The sequence below is a fragment of the Barbus barbus genome (assembly GCF_936440315.1).
Source record: "Barbus barbus genome assembly, chromosome: 44".
NCBI lineage: Eukaryota > Metazoa > Chordata > Actinopteri > Cypriniformes > Cyprinidae > Barbus > Barbus barbus.
In genome coordinates, this window is record NC_136722.1 from 6621819 (window position 1) to 6642692 (window position 20874).

At 36.0% G+C, this 20874-nt stretch overlaps 2 protein-coding genes across 2 annotated transcripts in view; one reads left to right on the forward strand and one right to left on the reverse strand.

Annotated features, from left to right (window-relative positions):
- Positions 1–20323, forward strand: LOC306863592 (receptor-type tyrosine-protein phosphatase H-like). Its single transcript, XM_079407019.1, has 17 exons — positions 1–310; positions 5403–5664; positions 6126–6389; positions 7215–7487; positions 8086–8352; positions 8799–9032; positions 9121–9390; positions 10772–10868; positions 10995–11042; positions 13439–13520; positions 13733–13823; positions 14267–14340; positions 14459–14596; positions 14930–15052; positions 15853–16013; positions 16189–16324; positions 18737–20323. The coding sequence occupies exons 1-17, from the start codon at positions 263–265 to the stop codon at positions 18881–18883; spliced, it is 2715 nt and encodes a 904-aa protein (XP_079263145.1). The 5' UTR covers positions 1–262; the 3' UTR covers positions 18884–20323.
- Positions 18917–20874, reverse strand: part of LOC306863594 (putative nuclease HARBI1) — a 9728-nt gene continuing 7770 nt past the window's right edge. The window contains exon 2 of the mRNA XM_079407021.1: positions 18917–20681. Coding sequence (XP_079263147.1) covers positions 20281–20681 — 401 coding nt within the window. The 3' untranslated portion in view covers positions 18917–20280. The remainder of the gene's footprint in view (positions 20682–20874) is intronic.

The following is a 20874-nucleotide window of genomic DNA, read 5'->3' on the forward strand; positions in this document are numbered from 1 at the left end:
GTTTTACCGTCATGAGAAAAAGGAGAAGTGGCAATAAAACAGGTCATAATCAGTCACCACAGAGGGAACAGAGACAGAGTGAAGCGTCAGAGGAGATTAAAGAGACTAAATACATAATTCTAAAGGTGTCAAGTGTGAGCGCATTAATGCCAACAGGCTGGATTAGTTATTTCGATTAAATATGGTTTTGAATGCAGTGGTTAAATAGAGATTTCCAGTGTGATAAAAGTGCTGTTTACACTGACCACATACCGGGTTGATCATGGAACGAGTTTTGACTTTAGTATTGCTGTGTGTGCTTTCTGCATGGGTAAGTCACTCTTACTCTATATACAACAGTTATTTGTGGTTAACTGAGATTGGGGTTCAGATTATAAACCCATAGCTGTACATGACAAAGAGGTTTCATTTTTAGGACAAAAACACCTGCGACCGATACCAGTGACATACTGTAAATCACAGCGAAGTCAAAGAATAGCTCCTTTGATAAAAACTTGTGCTTAATTAAAAGGGAAACTATGAGTAATTGATGTAAATCTTTAAATATATATCTAACAATTAATTACAATGAAGCAGCGAGTAATAAATAAGCTAACACTTTATTTTAATGGTCTTCCAACAGACATTTTACTGACTAAAAGTAACTTTGCAAGTACGTCAACTTATACTAACATTAACCAAAGAGTCTACTAATACTGTTTTAATTAGTTTACATGTAGTTCCAAATTAATCAGACATGTAGTTGCAAACTTACTTATATTTAGTAAAATGTGGACTATGGAAATAAAGTGGGACCCACTTGAATTTAATTGTACTTAACTATGTAATTACATTTAAATTAATAATTTGATACAATGCACTTATTGTGTATGTACATGTTTTTACATTGTACTTTGGAAATATCGCCCTGTAAATAATTTCTGTAGTTACATCTATAATTACACTGTTGACCCCACCTCTACCTCTTAAACCTAACTATACCACCAAACCTGCCTCTAACCTAACCTTACCTTACCACCTAAATAGCAGCAAAAGTGTTTTGCAATTCAACATGAACACAATAGGTAAACTGTACCTAACAATTCATTGTTCATCCAACATAGTATTTGCAGACACCTAACATGAAGTGGGACCATAAAGTGTCACCAAATTTCATCAATCACATTTCTTTCCAAATCCAAGAGAACTGCACAACCATAACAGTCTATTCTAGTAGTTATTTGACATGTTGTATAGTCATTAATCTGATCTTCTTTTAAATGGTGTGGAGATGCCAGTTCTGAGAACTCATATTTTATATTTATGGATTTAATGATTCACTTCTGAAATACAACACCAGTCCAAAGTCCTATGATAAGTGATCATGAGTTATTGTGAGTTATAATAAGATCTTACTGTAATGGATATGACATTATAATTATTTTTTAAAAGAGACATACTTTAAACACAAAGAACTAAAAATCTCATGTTGCATAGTATATTTTCTATTGTTGGTCATTCTGAAACAGGATAAAAAAAAAGAAAATAAAGTATCCCAGGATGCACCTCATGAAGCTGGAAGATTCATGAAGAGAATAAAGTTTTGAAAGGGAGGTTGCTTTGACGATGTTAAAGAGTTTTATTTTCCCTACAATGTGGTGACCAAATATCTCCAAAATGATAGTATGGTAATACCAATAATTTGTACAGTATAATAACCATTAAGTCTATGGAATGTCCTCATAAAACATAGAAACCAGTGTGTGTATTTGTGTGTGTTCCTGGTATTCCACATTATGGGGACCAAATGTTCTCACATTTTTGACCTTGTGGAAATGTTTGGTACTCATGAGAAAAACAACCTATATATCATACAGAATGATTTATTTATTTTTTTATCTAAAAGTGCCAGTAGGTTTGTGTTAGGGTAGGGTTAGGGGAAAGAAAATACAGTTTGTACAGTGTAAAAATTATGTCTATGGAATGTTCCCATAAAACATGGAAACCAGTGTGTCTACACGTGTCCTACATCTCCACTTTTTTATTGTAATATAATAAATGAGAAGAGGCAACTAAACTTTGGACAAGCAGCAGATTTTCTTTATATACCATTTCCTTGTTTGTTGTGTCAACAGCTTTCCTATCAATCCATGTGCAGTTTTCTTCTACCTTACGGTAATTTGTCAAAGAAAATCATTCACTAGACTAATCATAGATTGTTTCAGTGGATGTCCAGATAGGTGTTTGACATTTGCGTTTTATATGTCAAATGGAAAGAGGGTTGCTTAGCATCATTGATAAGTCATTGTTAATACATTATGCAAATATATTTTAGTGTAGTTTATTTGTCATGCCACTGTGTGCATTTGTGTAATTCAGCATCATAAAATTCACACAGTGGCTTTTGTATTTAACATTACATAGCAAACTCACATAGCATCCATCTAGATCAGTTTCAATCTAAACACTGTGTTTGGAATAAATATAGTAAGTGACCTATGGTAAAGACTTCATTTTAAAGGAACACTCCACTTTTTTGGAAATAGACTCATTTTACAACTCCCCAAGTGTTAAACAGTTGAGTTTTACCGTTTTTGAATCCATTCAGCCGATCTCCGCAGTAGCCCCTCACTGCAGAACAAAGATCCAGGGGCGGGGTTGGATCTACATCTAGGGGGTGGAGATTGGTAGGTTTAGGGGTGGGTTTAGGGATCAGGGGGTGGAGACGGGTAGGTTTAGGTAAATGTAAGGTGGGAGGAGTTGGATCTAGATCCAACCATACCCCCTGGATCTTGTGTTCTGCAGTGAGGACCATCTCGATCTCCGGGTCTGGCGGTAGCACTTTTAGCTTAGCTTAGCATAGATCATTGAATCGGATTAGACCATTAGCATTTGGTCATCAAAAATGACCAAAGCTTTTCGATAATTTTCCTATTTAAAGCTTGACTCTCCTGTAGTTACATTGTGTACTAAGACTGACGGAAAATGAAAAGTTGCGATTTTCTAGTCCGATATGGCTAGGAACTATACTCTCATTTCGTCCTGAAAGTAGTCCCCAGCTAGGTAACTAGTTATGATCTGGCTGGGGACTACTTTCAGGCACTGCGTAATATCATTGCGCCTGCAGCACCCATGGTACGGCAGAAAATTTCCTTGATTATTATGCCGGAACGAGAGTATAGTTCCTAGCCATATCGGCCTAGAAAATCGCAGCTTTTTCACAGTCTTTCTTAGTACACGATGTAACTACAGAAGAGTCAAGCTTTAAATAGGAAAAATATCGTAACTCTTTGGTCATTTTTGAGCGCGATGCTAATGGTCTAATCTGATTCAATGATCTATGCTAAGCTACGCTAAAAGTGCTACCGCCAGACCCGGAGATCGGCTGAATTGATTCAAAAACAGTAAAACTCAACTGTTTAACTCTAGGGGAGTTATACAATGAGCCTATTTCCAAAAAGTGGAGTGTTCCTTTAAGAGCAAATGCATTAAAGGCTTTAGTCAAATTCTCACTGAAAGTTGTGTCTTCAGGAGTTCTCTTGGATTTGGGAAGATAATTTGGTTACACTTTATTTCAATAGTCCACTTCAGACATTCAACTATGAGTATCTACGTCAACTAGCTCCCGTTGATTTGCAACTACATGTTAACTAACGCTCATTAGATAGTTGGTAGACTGTAGACAGGTTAGGGTTAAGTGAATAAACTGGCATGCACTTGCAAAGTTAATTAGAATCTCTGTTGGAAGACCATTAAATTAAAAAAAGGTAATAGCAGACAGTCTACAAAAGCAAAGCTACAAAGCTACAAAGTCGCAAAGTTACTCTAGTTAGTAGAATGCACCGTAGTACTTTTCACTGTTCAATTACTGACCACTTACTTCTGGATTAATGTAGGCTGTAGATCCAGTGAAAGTTCTAAATGCAAGCCTCATTGACTTAAGATGAAGTCCTTTTTAAGGAAAGTCTGTTACTAGACGACCATTTTCAGATAAATAAGACCAACTCCTATCTACGTGAGTGGGGAAATAAATCTGAAAAACTGCTTGCCAAACTGAAATTTTCAAAAACTGACATAAACATTCTCATAAATGTTGTTTCTTGTGTTAAAACATAGTTAAAAAGCATATATTTCAGGTGGGTCCACCCAATGTGCATGTGCAGTCCTAAGCTTCAGGTTTATATGTAAAACAGTGTTGTGACAATTAGGGTCCTCCCTTCAAATCAGGTCTCCATCAACTACAAGTTAGTAGTTATATCAAGCACACACTAATTATATTGATTATTTACTATATACAGTGCATAATAAAACAAACAAATTAGGCAAAGTATAATTTCCTTGACTTGATAAATGGTTGATTATTAAATTAATAACTGAACATCATTATTTTGTAATAACTGAACTGATCTGGAATTTTTACACATAATTGAATATGTATTTATATTAAATATTATTGGGAATACATTTAGGGTAAGTGCAAATGCGTGATGTATATGATAAACTATCATGTTAATCATACTATTCTAGTATGTAAGCTAACTAAATCAGATATTAATAAAGCAATAAGCCCCAAGAAGGTTTGCAGGGAGTTTAGAACAGCTAGCGAGCATTGTTAGACATGATGCTGAGCGGCAGCTGCAGTGATGAAATGACTTTATTAACTGGTGATTAGCTCTTTTATTTAGAAGGTGGGCCACCATTGCTAGAACCACCATGCTGTTTCTCTGTTGCATCCTTCCTTTACTAGTCCTTCTGAGGCTTGTAGGCTAGAGTTCTCCTTAGCAATAAAAGCTAGAATAAGACAAATGTCTATGGTTACAGACAGTCTAGCGTTGTCTGATTAATTAAAAAAAAAAAACGTACTCTGAAATATTTTTTGTCTCGCGTTACATAATGAAATTGGACTACTTGGAGTGCTTGCAAAGGATTGTGGCTTATTGGTGGACACAAAGGATACACTTGATGAATCCTTTAAATAATGCTGAATGAAGCATGCTAATCAAAGGCTGTTTTCCAAGGATCATTCAAATTGAGCTGAAGACATGGAAGCCAAGATATGCAGCCTTACTAGGATGTATATGTCCAATTAAGAAGCAACCCATAGTAAAATTGTTCATTTATAATAGTGAAGAGATTCACAATTAAGGGGGGAATATTTTGGTTCATTGGAGACTCACAGTTGTTTGATTGCACATGCTGAAGGATGGCCTAAAAAGAGCATTGCAGTGTTGACAAGATCCTGGGTAAAGACTTTTGCAACATGCTTTGATAAGATGGGATATATAGAGCAAATCCGCATGACTGGTGATATTTGTGATGTCTTTACAATTCAGCTGGTCGTCAAACATATCTGTTGTGATTGATTTGGAGTCGTGTTTTACAGAACATTTGATGAATAAAATGAATTTGATTTATTTCCTCAGGCAGAAATCCCTGATGTTAAAAATGTTTCAGTAATTGCTCGAACAGAGACTGAATTAACATTTAAATGGAAAGTTGAACACAGCAATTACAGTTATATACTGGCAACACATGGCATTGGAAACTTGACAATCAGTGCATCAGAAACTGATTATTTAAATTATACAGTCTCGAAGCTGTCTCCTGGGACTAACTACTCTTTCACACTCTACTCTGTGTTTGAGAATACAACAAGCAAAGGATTGAACTTTTATGAAGTAACTGGTAAGTGAGTCTTTGAGGTTTAACCATATATACATTTTTTTCTCTCTCTAAAGAAGGCTGTAATAATTGTACCAAATTTAATTTGTGTTCATTTTTGGCTCAGTAATATCAATTAATGACTTTTCTCAAAATGTAGTCTGTTCTACATATTTTTGTTGAACTTGCCTAATTGCAAACTGCAAGCAAAATACAGAAATATTCATTCAAACATATAACTCATCGCATTACCTATCAACATGATCCATTAACAATTCACAAACCAAAAGTGGTTGCATTGTTGACAGCTATTCAGTTTGTGCAGTCTTATTGATATTTTTCTATAATGCAAAAACATTGAGACATTTGTAGATTTCCAACTAATTTCCAGTACAACTGTACATTAACAGGTCAGTCACTGAAGGACTACAGGTGGATAGTAATAGGAGATATGGAAATAAAATGTCTGTTTCTTTCTTCTTTAGCTCCATCTAATGTTGACAGTGTTTTTGTCATCAATCGGAAAGAGAAGGAGATAACATTACAATGGAGTAAAGTCAACAACAGCAATGATTACGGTTATGAGCTGAAAGACAGGAATGAAGAAATCTCTCCAATACCTATATCACAAACTAATACAGTGGAATATAATGTCACGTCTCTGGATGCTGGGACAGAATACTTCTTTACGCTCTACACTGTGTTTGGAGATGGAAAGAGCAGTGGATACATCTTCACCAATGTAACCAGTAAGTGCATCATTTTAGTCAACCCACAGTGACACATGCTGCTGATTTAGGTTGATGGTGTCACATCTGCTGTTTTGCTGAAATCTTTTCCTTTTCTGTCAAAGGTCTGTCACACTTAAGAAATAAAAGAGGTGTGAAAGACAAAACAACTGCCTCTGACATTTCTCTCGAATTTCTGTTCAAGTGCAAGAATAAGAACAGAACCACGGCTGAAATTATAATTGAATTAAAATGCAATTCACTGTATACCACTGCTGTATTTTTACCTGCCCTGCAAATATTTTCATTAGCCCCACCACATAAACTGATCAATTTAAATAGTTTTATTATATTTGCTAGCTTCTTGTAATATTAAAGTTATTCACATTTTATTCCTCACAAAAAGAGTATATTGTTCATTTGCAACAAGATGAGAAAACTACTGTACAATGTAACTATAAATTAAAATCACTGAAACTTACATTACAAAGATAAACAAACAAATAATCAATCTTAAAGGGTTACTCCACCCCAAAATGTAATCATGTACCCCCATGTTGTTCCAAACCCGTAAAAGCTTTTTCAATTCCGACAAAGCTATGTTAGCCGGCTACATTTGCTTTGTGATAATTCAGCTGAATTTGAAAAAACTGTGTAAATACACCAAGAAGTTAAAATGTAAAATTTTCCATGGCAGTGCAGCACTGGCCCAAAAACTGTCACAAACTGGCAGTTGGTGCTGTGGAATTATCAGGTCCATTATTGCACTTACTTCTGATTATCTAATAACTACAGTATGTAAATGACAAGCTCATTGTATAACACATATCTCACTATTTGTTTCAGTGCCATCTAATGTTCTAAATGTGAATGTGACGAGCAATGACACAGACATTAGCTTTCAATGGGTTGCTCTATCAAATATAGACAACAACAAGTACAACTATACTCTTGAAAGGAGAGATGAACCACCAGTCAATTGCAATGATTACACTCCTGAAGGAACTGAGGTAACGTGTCATATATCAGATTTGATTCCTGCAACAAATTACAGCTTCACTCTGTACACAGAGTTTGCTGATCTGAGAAGTACTGGATTCGACTTTTACAGCACCACGAGTAAGTGGCTCTGATTTTTCAATATTGTCTTATTCTTTGGATTATACTAATTGATCACATAGCAAAATGTAAGAATCGGAGTGCTTTCGATTCATGTGTTGGCATTTGAATTGGTTACAACACACAGGATGTTAAACTGAAATAACTGAAATGTATTTTTTACTGAATTGCAGTTCACAAACATTCAACACTGTGGGATTTCCATTAGTCCAACACAAGATTTGCAACAAATAATTAAAAGAACATCACTGCTAATTACTAAATCTTTTTTCCTCTACCGATTAAACATCATTTTCTAGGTTCAAAGCCATAAAAACAGATTTCAATTTAGCACACACAGCACCACAAAATGTCTACCGTATTATTTTCACATAACTGTATATAAGGCAACTAATGGGTTAAGGTTAGAATCAAATTCTATTTTGTATTACAGTTCTTCTTCTGGTTTTCTTCAGTTCAAATTCAGATTGAAATGAAATTAATCAACTCAGTTCTGAATGGTGTACAACCCTGACACATACCACATCTCAGTGATGAATTTGAGCAGAATGTGCTGCAGTATTTCTATTAATTACTAACAGTTCAGTTCTCTTCACAGCTCTATCTGACATAACTGGAGTTACAGTCACTCGGTTCCAGAGAGAGTTGAATATCACATGGAATAAGTTAAACAATAATAACATCTACAACTACACCTTGAAAACTCAGAGAGATGGGAGTGAGAAAAATTTCAGTGGATCTGCTGACGGTCATGCGATTACACATATTTACTCATCTCTCATACCAGGGACTGAACACCGTTTTATTCTCTTCACTGTGGTGAACAATGTCAAAAGTACAGGATACAGCTTTACTAGCTTCACTAGTAAGTTTTGATAACATTACTTTGATTCAGCTACTGATAAAGCAAATATATGAGTTTTATTTGAGTTTTGACAGCTTGCTAGTCATGTGGTTTTCAATGCAAGGTTCCATTTGTTAACTACATTAGTTAAAATTAACTAACAGTGAAAACTAATGTTAACTAAAGTGTTACCAATATTTTCAGCACATTTTATGTAAGCATTAAGTGATATTAATTAATAATATGTATTTACTTTAAGGTTAGAGTAAGGATTAGGGTTTGATTTAGGGTTACTTGCATCTAATTATGCATGATTTACTGTTATTACTATGGTAAATAAATGTAACATGTAACAAGGACACTGTAAAATGTTATGTAAAGTCCTGTATCACTTATGTCATGATTAAGACCCCAAGAGTAAGACTCCAACTCAGTTTAAAATTGACATGTTCTTATGTTTTCTGCAGCCCTTGACTGTACGTCCTTTGAATGGAAAGTTACCAACTCATCAATAGAGGCTGAAGTGAATGGTTGCACACATGTGACAGCTCAAAACAGCACTGGAAGTGCTAAAAAGGACATTATAGAAGAAAACAAGGTGAATCTGCAAGACCTGTATCCTGGAGGAAGCTACAATGTTTCACTGTTTATTGAGTTGGAGTCAAAGCAGCTGCTACAATGCTCACACAACCTGACATTACGTGAGTTTACATGCTCTGTTTGGATTGTGCTGCTGATCAGCTGATATTCAATTCAATTTTTTGTCCTTCTTTTTCTCTCTCAAACTAGTTCCAAATAGTATATCTAATCTCCGCTGTGAATATCATTCTGGAGGGTATGGTCTGGCTGTAATTTGCGATCGTCCATATGGAGTTGTGGATGTGGTGCAGGTGGATGTTGATAGACGAAGTTTCAACAAATCATATAGTTCAGAAAAACCATTAAGACAGGAGATCAATGGCCTGCAAGCTGCCCAGTGGTACAAAGTGACAGCATCAACATTTTCTGGAGCAAAAAGGAGTCAAACAGTATCAGTCAACTGCCAAACAGACCCAGCAGGTAAAATAATGCCTACATATGTGTAATTACCGATAGTGTCCTAAGACTTCAGGAATATTCCAAGTTAAATGCAATAATTAATCTTAAAAATTAAAGTTCTGTCATTTTTACTCAACTTCATGTTGTTCCAAACCCGTATGAATCCTGCTTCTCTCGTGAGCTCTCATGGATATACCAAGGAGAGCAAGGATGGATATAAAGATGGCCTGTTCCACACACAAATGCAATCATGTGACTTCAGAAGTCATTTGGACCCATTTTCAGTGAAATATAGTTTCTCCTCCCATCTCATATTATTTCGTTTTTGCTGCTTAATATTTTTGTGGAAACCATCATATTTTTTCCAGGATTCTTTTTTTTTTTTTTAACCGAAAGGTCAAAGAACAGCATTTATTTAAAATAGAAATCTTTTGTAACTTTATTCAAGTCTTTATCATCTTATTGTGATCAACTTATTTGATCAATTCCATATATCCCTGCTGAATAAACGTTTACATTTCATTGTTTTTTTCATGCTTACTGTACCACAGACTTTTGTATGGCAGTAGATCATGGTTTCCACAATATTTAAATAATAATAAAAAAAAAATGTTTTGATCACTGATAATAATGGAAACATTACAATAATGATGAATGTTTCTTGAACAGCAAATCAGCATATAAGAATGATTTCTGAGGGATCAGGTGACACTGAAGACTGGAGTAATTGCTTCTTAAAATTCGGCTTTACCATCACAGGAATAAATTGCATTTTAAAGTACATTAAAATAGAAATTTATATAGTGAATATAATTTATATAGTGAAATATATTTCATAAAATTATTGCATTTTTGATTCAGTAAATGTAGCCTTGGGGCATCAAATGTGGTTCAGCATAATAAAGGATGGTAATAACCTATTTTATAATTTGTTTATACATCTTAAAATGTTAAAGAGCTAATTAAATACATTCAATATTAACATTCATCAAGATGATTAAATGCTACAGTATTCAGGATACTAAGAAGTCAAACCACTTCTTGACATGGCAGTGCTAAGAAAGTCTCCTTGGTAACATACAGTATTTACGGTGACTGATGATAAGCTGCCATGAGTCAAACAGCCTCACAAATTTATATTTGAGTTAGAAGCAAGATCGTTACTGCAGGAGTTTTTTACAGTATGGCAAAGCCTGCAGGCCTATGGTGGGTAGCAGAAAATACTGGAAATTGGTTCTTGGCCCTCTGCATTTATTCATTCCAATGATGTGCCTCTATTTGAACATTTCTGCCTTTTAACCCCCATAGGCTTCAGCTGCATAGAGCTTAACCTTGTACTTATTTATATTAGTTGAACATTGCATTGACATGTTCAGTGTTTGTTTCTTTTTCATTTCTACAGGTGTTATAGCAGGAGTTCTTGTGTTTTTCCTCTTGGTTATCATTATTTGTGTAGCTGTATTTGCATGGCGCCGCTATGGTTCTGCAAAGCAAAATAGGTATGATTTTTATTGATTGATTAATTAAATATTATATTATATATATATATATATATATATATATATATATATATATATATATATAATCTGTATTGTTTTATCGCTAATGTCTTTTCTCATTTTTAGAATGCAAAACCACCTTGGGGAGTCAAAAGTGCCTAATAAAAACTACAAGTATGTATGACTTTATTATTTTGGAAAATTGTAAAATACAGTGGTCCAAAGCAAAGCATTTGGAAGTAAACAAGTAAACAATGACAGAAATTTCAGTTTTAGGTGAACTTTAGGTGAAAGTGTGTGATTAGATATAAAAAAATGTAATAAAAATAAAAAGGGCAGTCGTGGCCTAATGGATAAAGAGTTGGACTTGTAACCTGAAGGTCGTGGGTTTGAGTCATGTCCGGCAGGGATTGTAGATGGGGGGAGTGGAGAGAGGGTGGAGAGAGTGTTAACCAACACTCTCTCCACCCTCAATACCACGACTGAGGTGTCCTTGAGCAAGGCACCAAACCCCCAACTGCTCCCCGGGCGCCGCAACAATGGCTGCCCACTGCTCCGGGTGTATGTTCACTACTGTGTGTACGCTTAGATGGGTTAAATGCAGAGCACAAATTCCGAGTATGGGTCACCATACTTGGCCACACACCACTTCCCTTTCCCTAAAATGTGAAAGTGTCATGTACAGTAGTTTTTATGCACAAATGCACTTGTTTTATTAATATTTTGTTATCTAATGCTATATTATTCAGAAATCTGTTTTTTTAGGTATGCCAAAAATGTCTACATTTTTGGGGCCAATGTATATGATGTCATTTTAGTGACTAATATACATATATACAGTCAGGTCCATAAATATTGGGACATTGACACAATTCTAACATTTTTGGCTCTATACACCACCACAATGGATTTCAAATGAAACGAACAAGATGTGCTTTAACTGCAGACTGTCAGCTTTAATTTGAGGGTATTTACATCCAAATCAGGTGAACGGTGTAGGAATTGCAACAGTGTACATATGTGCCTCCCACTTGTTAAGGGACCAAAAGTAATGGGACAGAATAATAATCATAAATCAAACTTTCACTTTTTAATACTTGGTTGCAAATCCTTTGTAGTCAATTACAGCCTGAAGTCTGGAACGCATAGACATCACCAGACGCTGGGTTTCCTCCCTGGTGATGCTCTGCCAGGCCTCTACTGCAACCGTCTTCAGTCCCTGCATGTTCTTGGGGCATTTTCCCTTCAGTTTTGTCTTCAGCAAGTGAAATGCATGCTCAATCGGATTCAGGTCAGGTGATTGACTTGGCCATTGCATAACAGTCCACTTCTTTCCCTTCAAAAACTCTTTGGTTGCTTTTGCAGTATGCTTTGGGTCATTGTCCATCTGCACTGTGAAGCGCCGTCCAGTGAGTTCTGAAGCATTTGGCTGAATAGGAGCAGATAATATTGCCCGAAACACTTCAGAATTCATCCTGCTGCTTTTGTCAGCAGTCACATCATCAATAAATACAAGAGAACCAGTTCCACTGGCAGCCATACATGCCCACGCCATGACACTACCTCCACCACGCTTCACTGATGAGGTGGTATGCTTAGGATCATGAGCAGTTCCTTTCCTTCTCCATACTCTTCTCTTCCCATCACTCTGGTACAAGTTGATCTTGGTCTCATCTGTCCATAGGATGTTGTTCCAGAACTGTGAAGGCTTTTTTAGATGTCGTTTGGCAAACTCTAATCTGGCCTTCCTGTTTTTGAGGCTCACCAATGGTTTACATCTTGTGGTGAACCCTCTGTATTCACTCTGGTGAAGTCTTCTCTTGATTGTTGACTTTGACACACATACACCTACCTCCTGGAGAGTGTTCTTGATCTGGCCAACTGTTGTGAAGGATGTTTTCTTCACCAGGGAAAGAATTCTTCAGTCATCCACCACAGTTGTTTTCCGTGGTCTTCCGGGTCTTTTGGTGTTCCTGAGCTCACCGGTGCGTTCCTTCTTTTTAAGAATGTTCCAAACAGTTGTTTTGGCCACGCCTAATGTTTTTGCTATCTCTCTGATGGGTTTGTTTTGTTTTTTCAGCCTAATGATGGCTTGCTTCCCTGATAGTGACAGCTCTTTGGATCTCATCTTGACAGTTGACAGCAACAGATTCCAAATGCAAATAGCACACTTGAAATGAACTCTGGACCTTTTATCTGCTCATTGTAATTGGGATAATGAGGGAATAACACACACCTGGCCATGGAACAGCTGAGAAGCCAATTGTCCCATTACTTTTGGTCCCTTAACAAGTGGGAGGCACATATGCAAACTGTTGTAATTCCTACACGTTCACCTGATTTGGATGTGAATACCCTCAAATTGAAGCTGACAGCTGCAGTTAAAGCACATCTTGTTCGTTTCATTTGAAATCCATTGTGGTGGTGTATAGAGCCAAACATGTTATAATTGTGTCGTTGTCCCAATATCTATGGACCTGACTTTATATATATATATATATATATATATATATATATATATAACTGTAATCAAAGTAATATAAAGTAAACAACGGTAAAATGTTTTTCAGACCGATTCCCTTGGATAAATTTCCTGAACTTTATCAAAACATGAGTCGTGATGAGAATAGAGGTTTCAGTGAGGAATATGAGGTAGGGTTTATCAAATATTAAATTACATTTTTATTATTTTGATGTCTGTCTGAATTTTAAGTGGCATTAAAACAGAACCAGGCCTAGTTTGGGCTGTCGCAAAGAATTTAAATATTGAAAATGCCAACCTGTTTATATATTAGAATCATCAAGTTAATTCTCAATATTCAGAGTGTTTGTTGAGTATGTTTTTACTGAATATGTTTTAACAGGATTTGAGTTCAGTTGGTATAGAACAGTCTAGTATAGCAGCTCTTCTGCCTGAAAACAAGGACAAAAACAGATTTTCCAATGTTTTAGCCTGTAAGTGTTTACACACACACACACACACACACACACGCACGCACGCACGCACTCACACACACACACACACACACACACTGGTTTGTGTTGGACTTTCCATAGATGGAATGGTTTTTATCTAATTCTTTTCTCATGAGCAATTTATTTTGAATAATATCTCTAAATATATAATTTTTACGTCTATAATCTGTCTATAATCCCTAACTCTACCCCACAAAATGTATTTTTAGATTTTCAAAACGTTTTGTTCTGTATTATTTCTAAGCTACTTTCCTCATTGGGACTAAAAGAATGTCCCCACAAGGTCAAACATTACTGGTATTACTATCCTTGTGGGAACATTTGGTACCTATAATGTAGGGAACACCAGGACCACACACACAGTTACTGCACAGTGTCTGTCTTGGAAAATGTAATTTTATCCTCCTCTCTCTGTCTTTAAGATGACTCCTCTAGAGTGCATCTCACCACAAAGGATGAGGGTGATTCTGATTATATCAATGCTAACTACATGCCTGTAAGTATATTAAACAGTAGTTAACATCTGCTGTAATTTATTACACAAAGCACTACCTCGCTTGTATCTCCAGAGAAAATACTCCTGGTGGATTGACATTTGTTTATGTGCCTATCAGGGCTACGGCAATGCATGCAGACAGTATATCGCTGCTCAAGGTCCACTGCCATCCACTGTCAATGACTTCTGGAGAATGGTTTGGGAGAAAAGGTCACAGGCCATCATCATGGTAACCAACTGCACTGAGAGTGGAAGGGTAAGGCAAAGTTCAGAATAGAAGACTGCTTACTGTAGTTTCAAGTGTTTACTGACTTCTATTTTTAAACACTATATGGAACTATACATTATGTAGTGATGTATGAAACAGTATAATGCTACATTATTGTTGCATTATGTTTAATTAAATTATCAGAGCTTGAAAAATATTTGTTTGACATTTCAATCCAATTTTGTGTAATAACACAGTATTTCACATAGAGTGGTTTGGTTGCATAATTTTTTAGCTTGCTACATCAGATTTGTCCTATGCACTTGGTGCAGTTATTTGAATTCATTTGATTATTTTTTCTTTCTGATTAAACTTCTCCAGGTCAAGTGTGAGCAATACTGGCCACTGGACTACACGCCGTGTCTCTATGATAACCTGCTTGTCACAGTAAAATCAGAGGATAAATTTCCAAGTTGGACTCTGCGAGAATTTAATGTCAAAAATGTGAGCTGAAATATTTATATCTTTCTGTTTTATGACAATAAAATGAAACGTAATATTCAGAGCAACATGCCAGACTGCTTAATGTTGTCTGAAATTATTATAAATATTAGTGTTTTTTTTTTGGGGTGCCAAAAACAGTTTTTCACCCAAATTCGCTCTGGTCCTGACAGCTGTTTGTGAGAAGTATTTATTTATAGCACACTTTTAAGCTAAAATCTAAAAATTTCATGGTGTTCCATACACCAATATTTGAACAATTCAGAAAAGATTAATCACGGCCTGGCAGTGATATAGGGTTATATTTATCAGGATCGTGATTTTTCAGTAGTACTAAAGCACACTGTGAGAGTATTTTAACACTGTTTATTGTTTGCTTTTATGATATGATAAAGCGTTTGGAACCAGAAAAGGTGACACATGATTTCTAAACAAGTGATGATGAGAGTTAACAATTGGATAGTTTTTAATTGCTTCTTTACATAGCAATTATTACATTGTGACAGATTATAGACGTAAAAATGATATGTTTAGAGATATTATTCAATATTGCTCATGAGAAAAAAATTACATAATGCACTCATTTCTTAGGATCCTTCAGCAGGATCTGCAGAGCTACACACGAAAAATAGCACAAGCTTTGGCAGACTTTACCACATTATACTCTTTATCATTAGTTTATCTTGTATTCAGAAATATTAGTATGCATTCTTCTGATATAAGCCATTTAACTTGAATATGAATATATTAGCACATCACTGGTCAGATTAGCATAAGACACAATCTATTTCTGTCTAAAACAGAAAGAGACCTCCGAGACGCGAATAGTGAGGCACTTCCACTTCACAGCATGGCCGGATCACGGTGTTCCCGCTGGCACACAGCAGCTGATCCTATTCAGAGGAATCGTCCGTCAGCACATAGAGAGCTCTTTCTCTGCAGGGCCGACGATTGTACACTGCAGGTGACCATTACTCACTTTGAAACCCAATTCAAATATGAACGTGATGTGAATAATGACAGTAAGTCGACTGCTGAGAGCAGTATGAAGAGTGAGCATTAATAAATAATTACACTGATAATAAAAAAAAGCTAAGTTTTAATCCTTCTGTATTTCTGTCACCATTTCTGTACACTAGTGCCGGAGTGGGCCGGACAGGTACCCTGATAGCGCTGGACGTCCTGCTACAGCAGGTCCACAAAGAGAAGGCAGTGGGAATTGCAGCATTTGTCCAGCAAATGAGACTCAGCCGGCCACTAATGGTGCAAACTGAGGTAACACTCTTTCGATACATAATTGTAAAAGGCTTTTATTTTTTAGAGCAATTTAGCATAGAATTGGATTCTAGGTGTTATTATTGTGGTGATTATTTTGATAATGATGAATATAGCCTATTTGGGTTATAGCTAACTTTTTCCTGGAGGATCCAAACACTATAAAAAGGCTGCTGTGGTCACCAGAATTTTACTGTAAAAAGTTAATCTCAGGGTGGCATTTGGGAGACTGTATATTTTACAGTATGTAACCACATACAGTGCCCTCCATAAGTATTGGGACAGTAAAGACAAAATTGCTCTGTGAATGTGAAGACAAAACTACAAAATGTCACATTTTATTATTAGCCGTTTCAACACATATATGTTTTACCAAATAAAAAGAACAGCACTTCAGAGTTTCATCCCTCTATCTGATGTGAGCATAAGTATTGGAACAGTTGCCTCACAGGTCTTTCTAAGTGATCAGCTGTGTCCTGTTGCATTAATTCTTCAGATATTAAAAGCAGGGAATGTGTCGTATCAGTTATATCCATTACTTCTGTATTCTGAATCTTGCATTCGATGATGACACACAAACCAGGATGAAGATGAGGGAGCTGACTTTGAGAGAAAAGCAAGCAATTTGGATGCTAAAAGGAAAGAGGAAGTCAGTTAGAGCTCTAGCAAAAACAAAGGACATGGAGAAATCAAGAGTTTGGAAACCACCAGCAGCACCAGCAACGACCTGATCGGCTGAGAAAACAACAGTAGTTGATGACAGACAAATCATAAAAGCTGTAAAAATGAATCCTAAAAGACGTGTCTGTAAAATCACCAACAACTTCCAGAAAGCTGGGGTGATGCTCTGACAATCTACTGTCCTCAGGAGACTTTGACACAGAATTACAGATGCTACACAGCAAGATGCAAACCTCTGACCAGCACCAAAAATAGAAAGGCAAGATTAGAGTTTGCAAAAAAGCACAAAGGTGAGCCAGAAGAGTTTTGGAACTGTGTTTATGGACCGATGAGACAAAGATGAACCTTTATCTAAGTGATGGGAAAGCAAAAATGTGGAGAAAAAAAGGTAACTGCAATGATCCCAAGCATATAGCCTCATCTGTAAAGCATGGTGGAGGTGGTGTCATGGCATGGGCATGCATGGCTGTCTCTGGAACAGGCCCTCTCAACTTTACTGATGGCTTAATGTATGATGACAGTAGCAGAATGAATTTGGAAGGGTACAAAACCATCTTGCCTACCAATATTCAAGAAAATGCCACCAGATTCATTGGGAAGTGCTTCATATTGCATCAGGACAATGATCCAAAACACCCTGCCAGTTCAGTCAAGGAGTTTATAAGAGCAAAGAAATGGAAAGTCTTAGATTGCCCAAGTCAATCTCCAGATTTAAATCTGATTGAACATGAATTTCACCAGCTGGAGAGGAGAGTAAAGGCAGAAACTCCCCAAAACAAGCAACAATTGGAATTGGCTGCATTAAAGGCTGGGAAACGTATTTCAAAGGATGAGACCAAGAGTCTGGTGATGTTTATGGGTCACAGACTCACTGCTGTGATTGTGCGCAAGAGATCTGCAACTAAATAATAGCTTTTAATCTTTTATATCTGCCTTATGTTCAACTGTCCCAATACTTATGCTCACATCAGATCGAGGGATGAAACTCTAAAAGTGCTGAACTTCTTAGCTGGTAAAAACATCTATGTGTTGAATCATCCAATAATAAAATGTGACATTCTGTAGTTTTGTCTCATATTCATCTTTTAATCATATTTGTAAATGTCTTGACTCCACAGCCAACAGAGCAATTTTGTCTTTACTCTTCCAATACTTTTGGAGGGCACTGTATATCATGGAACAATGCTAAAATATCAAACTACTTTGTACTAATAACCAGTGTGCTTTTTGGAAGTTTATCAAAAGAGGCCTTCCCTGCAGTCATGCCAATGAGTAAAGTTCCAGTAAACACCAAATTAACACAATACAGAAATAAGCAACATGAAATGAAAACACTCTTTATATTATAATTTATATAACTAGTAGCAATAAAACAAAGAAATATAAGAACTATCAATTGACTGTTTCCCCCCCTAATTCATTGTTCCATATACATACAGTGATGTTACCGCTAACTCTACAATTAGGTTTTAAAACTTGACAGCAGTACAATTACTTGTAGTAAATATTTATAACAGCAGTTGCTATTATCAACAAGTTCTTAAGGTATGCCTAGTTTGAGTTCAAAGGACACTCTTTGGTCTAACAGGATGGCATCTGTATTTATTTTTATGATTATTACTTATGTAATTACAGGTTATAATTTTATAACTTGGAAATAAGGAAATGCGTATTCCTGGCAGACGCTATTTACTGACACCTGTTTTATGCTTATCTCTCTGTCTCTTACAGTCTCAGTATGTGTTCCTGCACCAGTGCATCATGGAGAGTCTACAACGCAAAGCTGGGCCTAAGTCAGAGCCTCTCTATGAAAACACAGACATGATCTATGTCAACGCAATAGCATTAAAAGAATATGACAAACAAAGTCAATCATGAACAGGATTATAAGCCATATGGTCCAATGGCCCATTTCAAATACATACCCTTCAGTAAATAAAAACTGAAAGCCTGGGGATAATTATTATTATTAATATTATTTTTGATAAAAACACTCTTCTGCTAACAAAGCTGAAAGATACTGGCCATGGTATTGTAAACCTAAGCTATAAAGCACTAAAAGTTTACCAATTAATCTTAACTGCCACTCTTTATTTAACTAAATAGCTGTGTATAGGATTGTTTTAATTTTTTTTTTGCTTGATAACCTGTGGTCTCTGAAAGGAAACTTTCCTTTGAGCTGTACTTACTGCTGCTTATTTTGCACGTTGCTTTTAAATGATACTTTTTTGTTAAAATTAAAATAAGAGATGGTCTATTTAATGTCAGTTGAATTCCATTTGTTTTAGGTTAATACCAAAGTATTTTTCCATCATTTTTTATATTGCCAGTGTCATGCATTCACAGCTGCCTGTCGTATAACATGCTTTAAAGGAATAGTTTATCTAAAGATGATACTTGTGTAATTATTTACATCAGGACTGGGTACCCTGATTTAAATGTCATATCTGTATGTAAAATAGAATGATTTTTTCAGAGCTGCCAATACGGGGAAAGATTTTGCTTCACAGATATGGTTTCTGGAAATTATTGTCATATGGAAGCATTCTTCAAACATTTTGTATTTCTTAAACATACCAATCACAGTTTAAAATTAAGTTGCGGTCATATTAGTGAAATTGAAGTCACATTTAGTTGAATTATGTAACTTTCACATTTGCCTTCACATATTTGGGTAAATAATGTGTTTTGGTATTTGCTGCCATGTAATTTTTTTGCACTTTAGTAAAAGAAAATTTAACTGAACTGTAACTCTTGAATACATTTACATCATGTCCTAACCAGGCACAACATGATACGTTTCCAACCATGAGCAATTTGTAAACAATTAATTTAAAATTATTTTAAAAAGTACCAGGTATTAACATATTTTGTGGACATGAATTGAATTTCAGACAAAACCATGGCAACTTGTTTGGTGTATATATAAATATAATTATTCACTATTGTGCTGTATGTGAATGTACCATGGTATTAACAGCAGATAACGTCACTGGGCCTTGGTACCACTGCAATACCATTTCTTGTAACAGACTTGTATTATTTAAAGTCTCCCATAAACATTTAGTTTTTATTCACATCACAATTCGACAAATATTAGTGTATTAGCATTAACTTATTTTGATCAATTATTGATTCATTGAATAAAACTATGTGAAGAATCAACTGGCATTGGCATGCATTTGTCTGTGTTCATTTCATTAAAAGTATGGATTAAACTGTAATGTTTTCTGGCTTTTTGCTATCACAACTGTTCTTTTACATCTGGTCACATCTTATTTGCCTTCATCCTCTGCAATATTAAAAAACATTTCTATCATTTCATCTTTAGTGTCTTCCATGTAGTCAAACGGCTGCTCTGCCATGATGTTCACCACCTCTGATGGTGGATGCAGAGGCTCTACACTAAAATCCAAGGGTAGCGGCACGGAGAACTTCTTGCAGATGTTGTGCAGGACACAGCAGGCTTTGATGGTACATTCCACTGATTCAGGTGACTGAATGGAGCCAATGTCACGCAGGCACTGGAAACGGCTTTTCAAACTACCAAAGACCTGCTGTGTACGGCCGTGTAGCTGAGCGTGTGCTTTGTTAAATCGCAGGGCTGCGTTGCTTTTGATGCGAAAAGCCTCGACAGGTGTCAACACGTGTCCACAACTGTGCAGATTTCTGCTACCTGTGGGAAACAAAGACAAGAGATAAGAGCGGGAAGGGGCAATTGTAACAGTAAATTACCATACAGTGGTTTATTTTAAATCATTATTTGATTTGTTTTACAGCGCAGTATTGCAGGTAAGTTATAGGTTTATTATTATTCAGAAGTGTTTGATAGTTGAATTCCATAACTGACCCACAAAAAGTTTTACAGG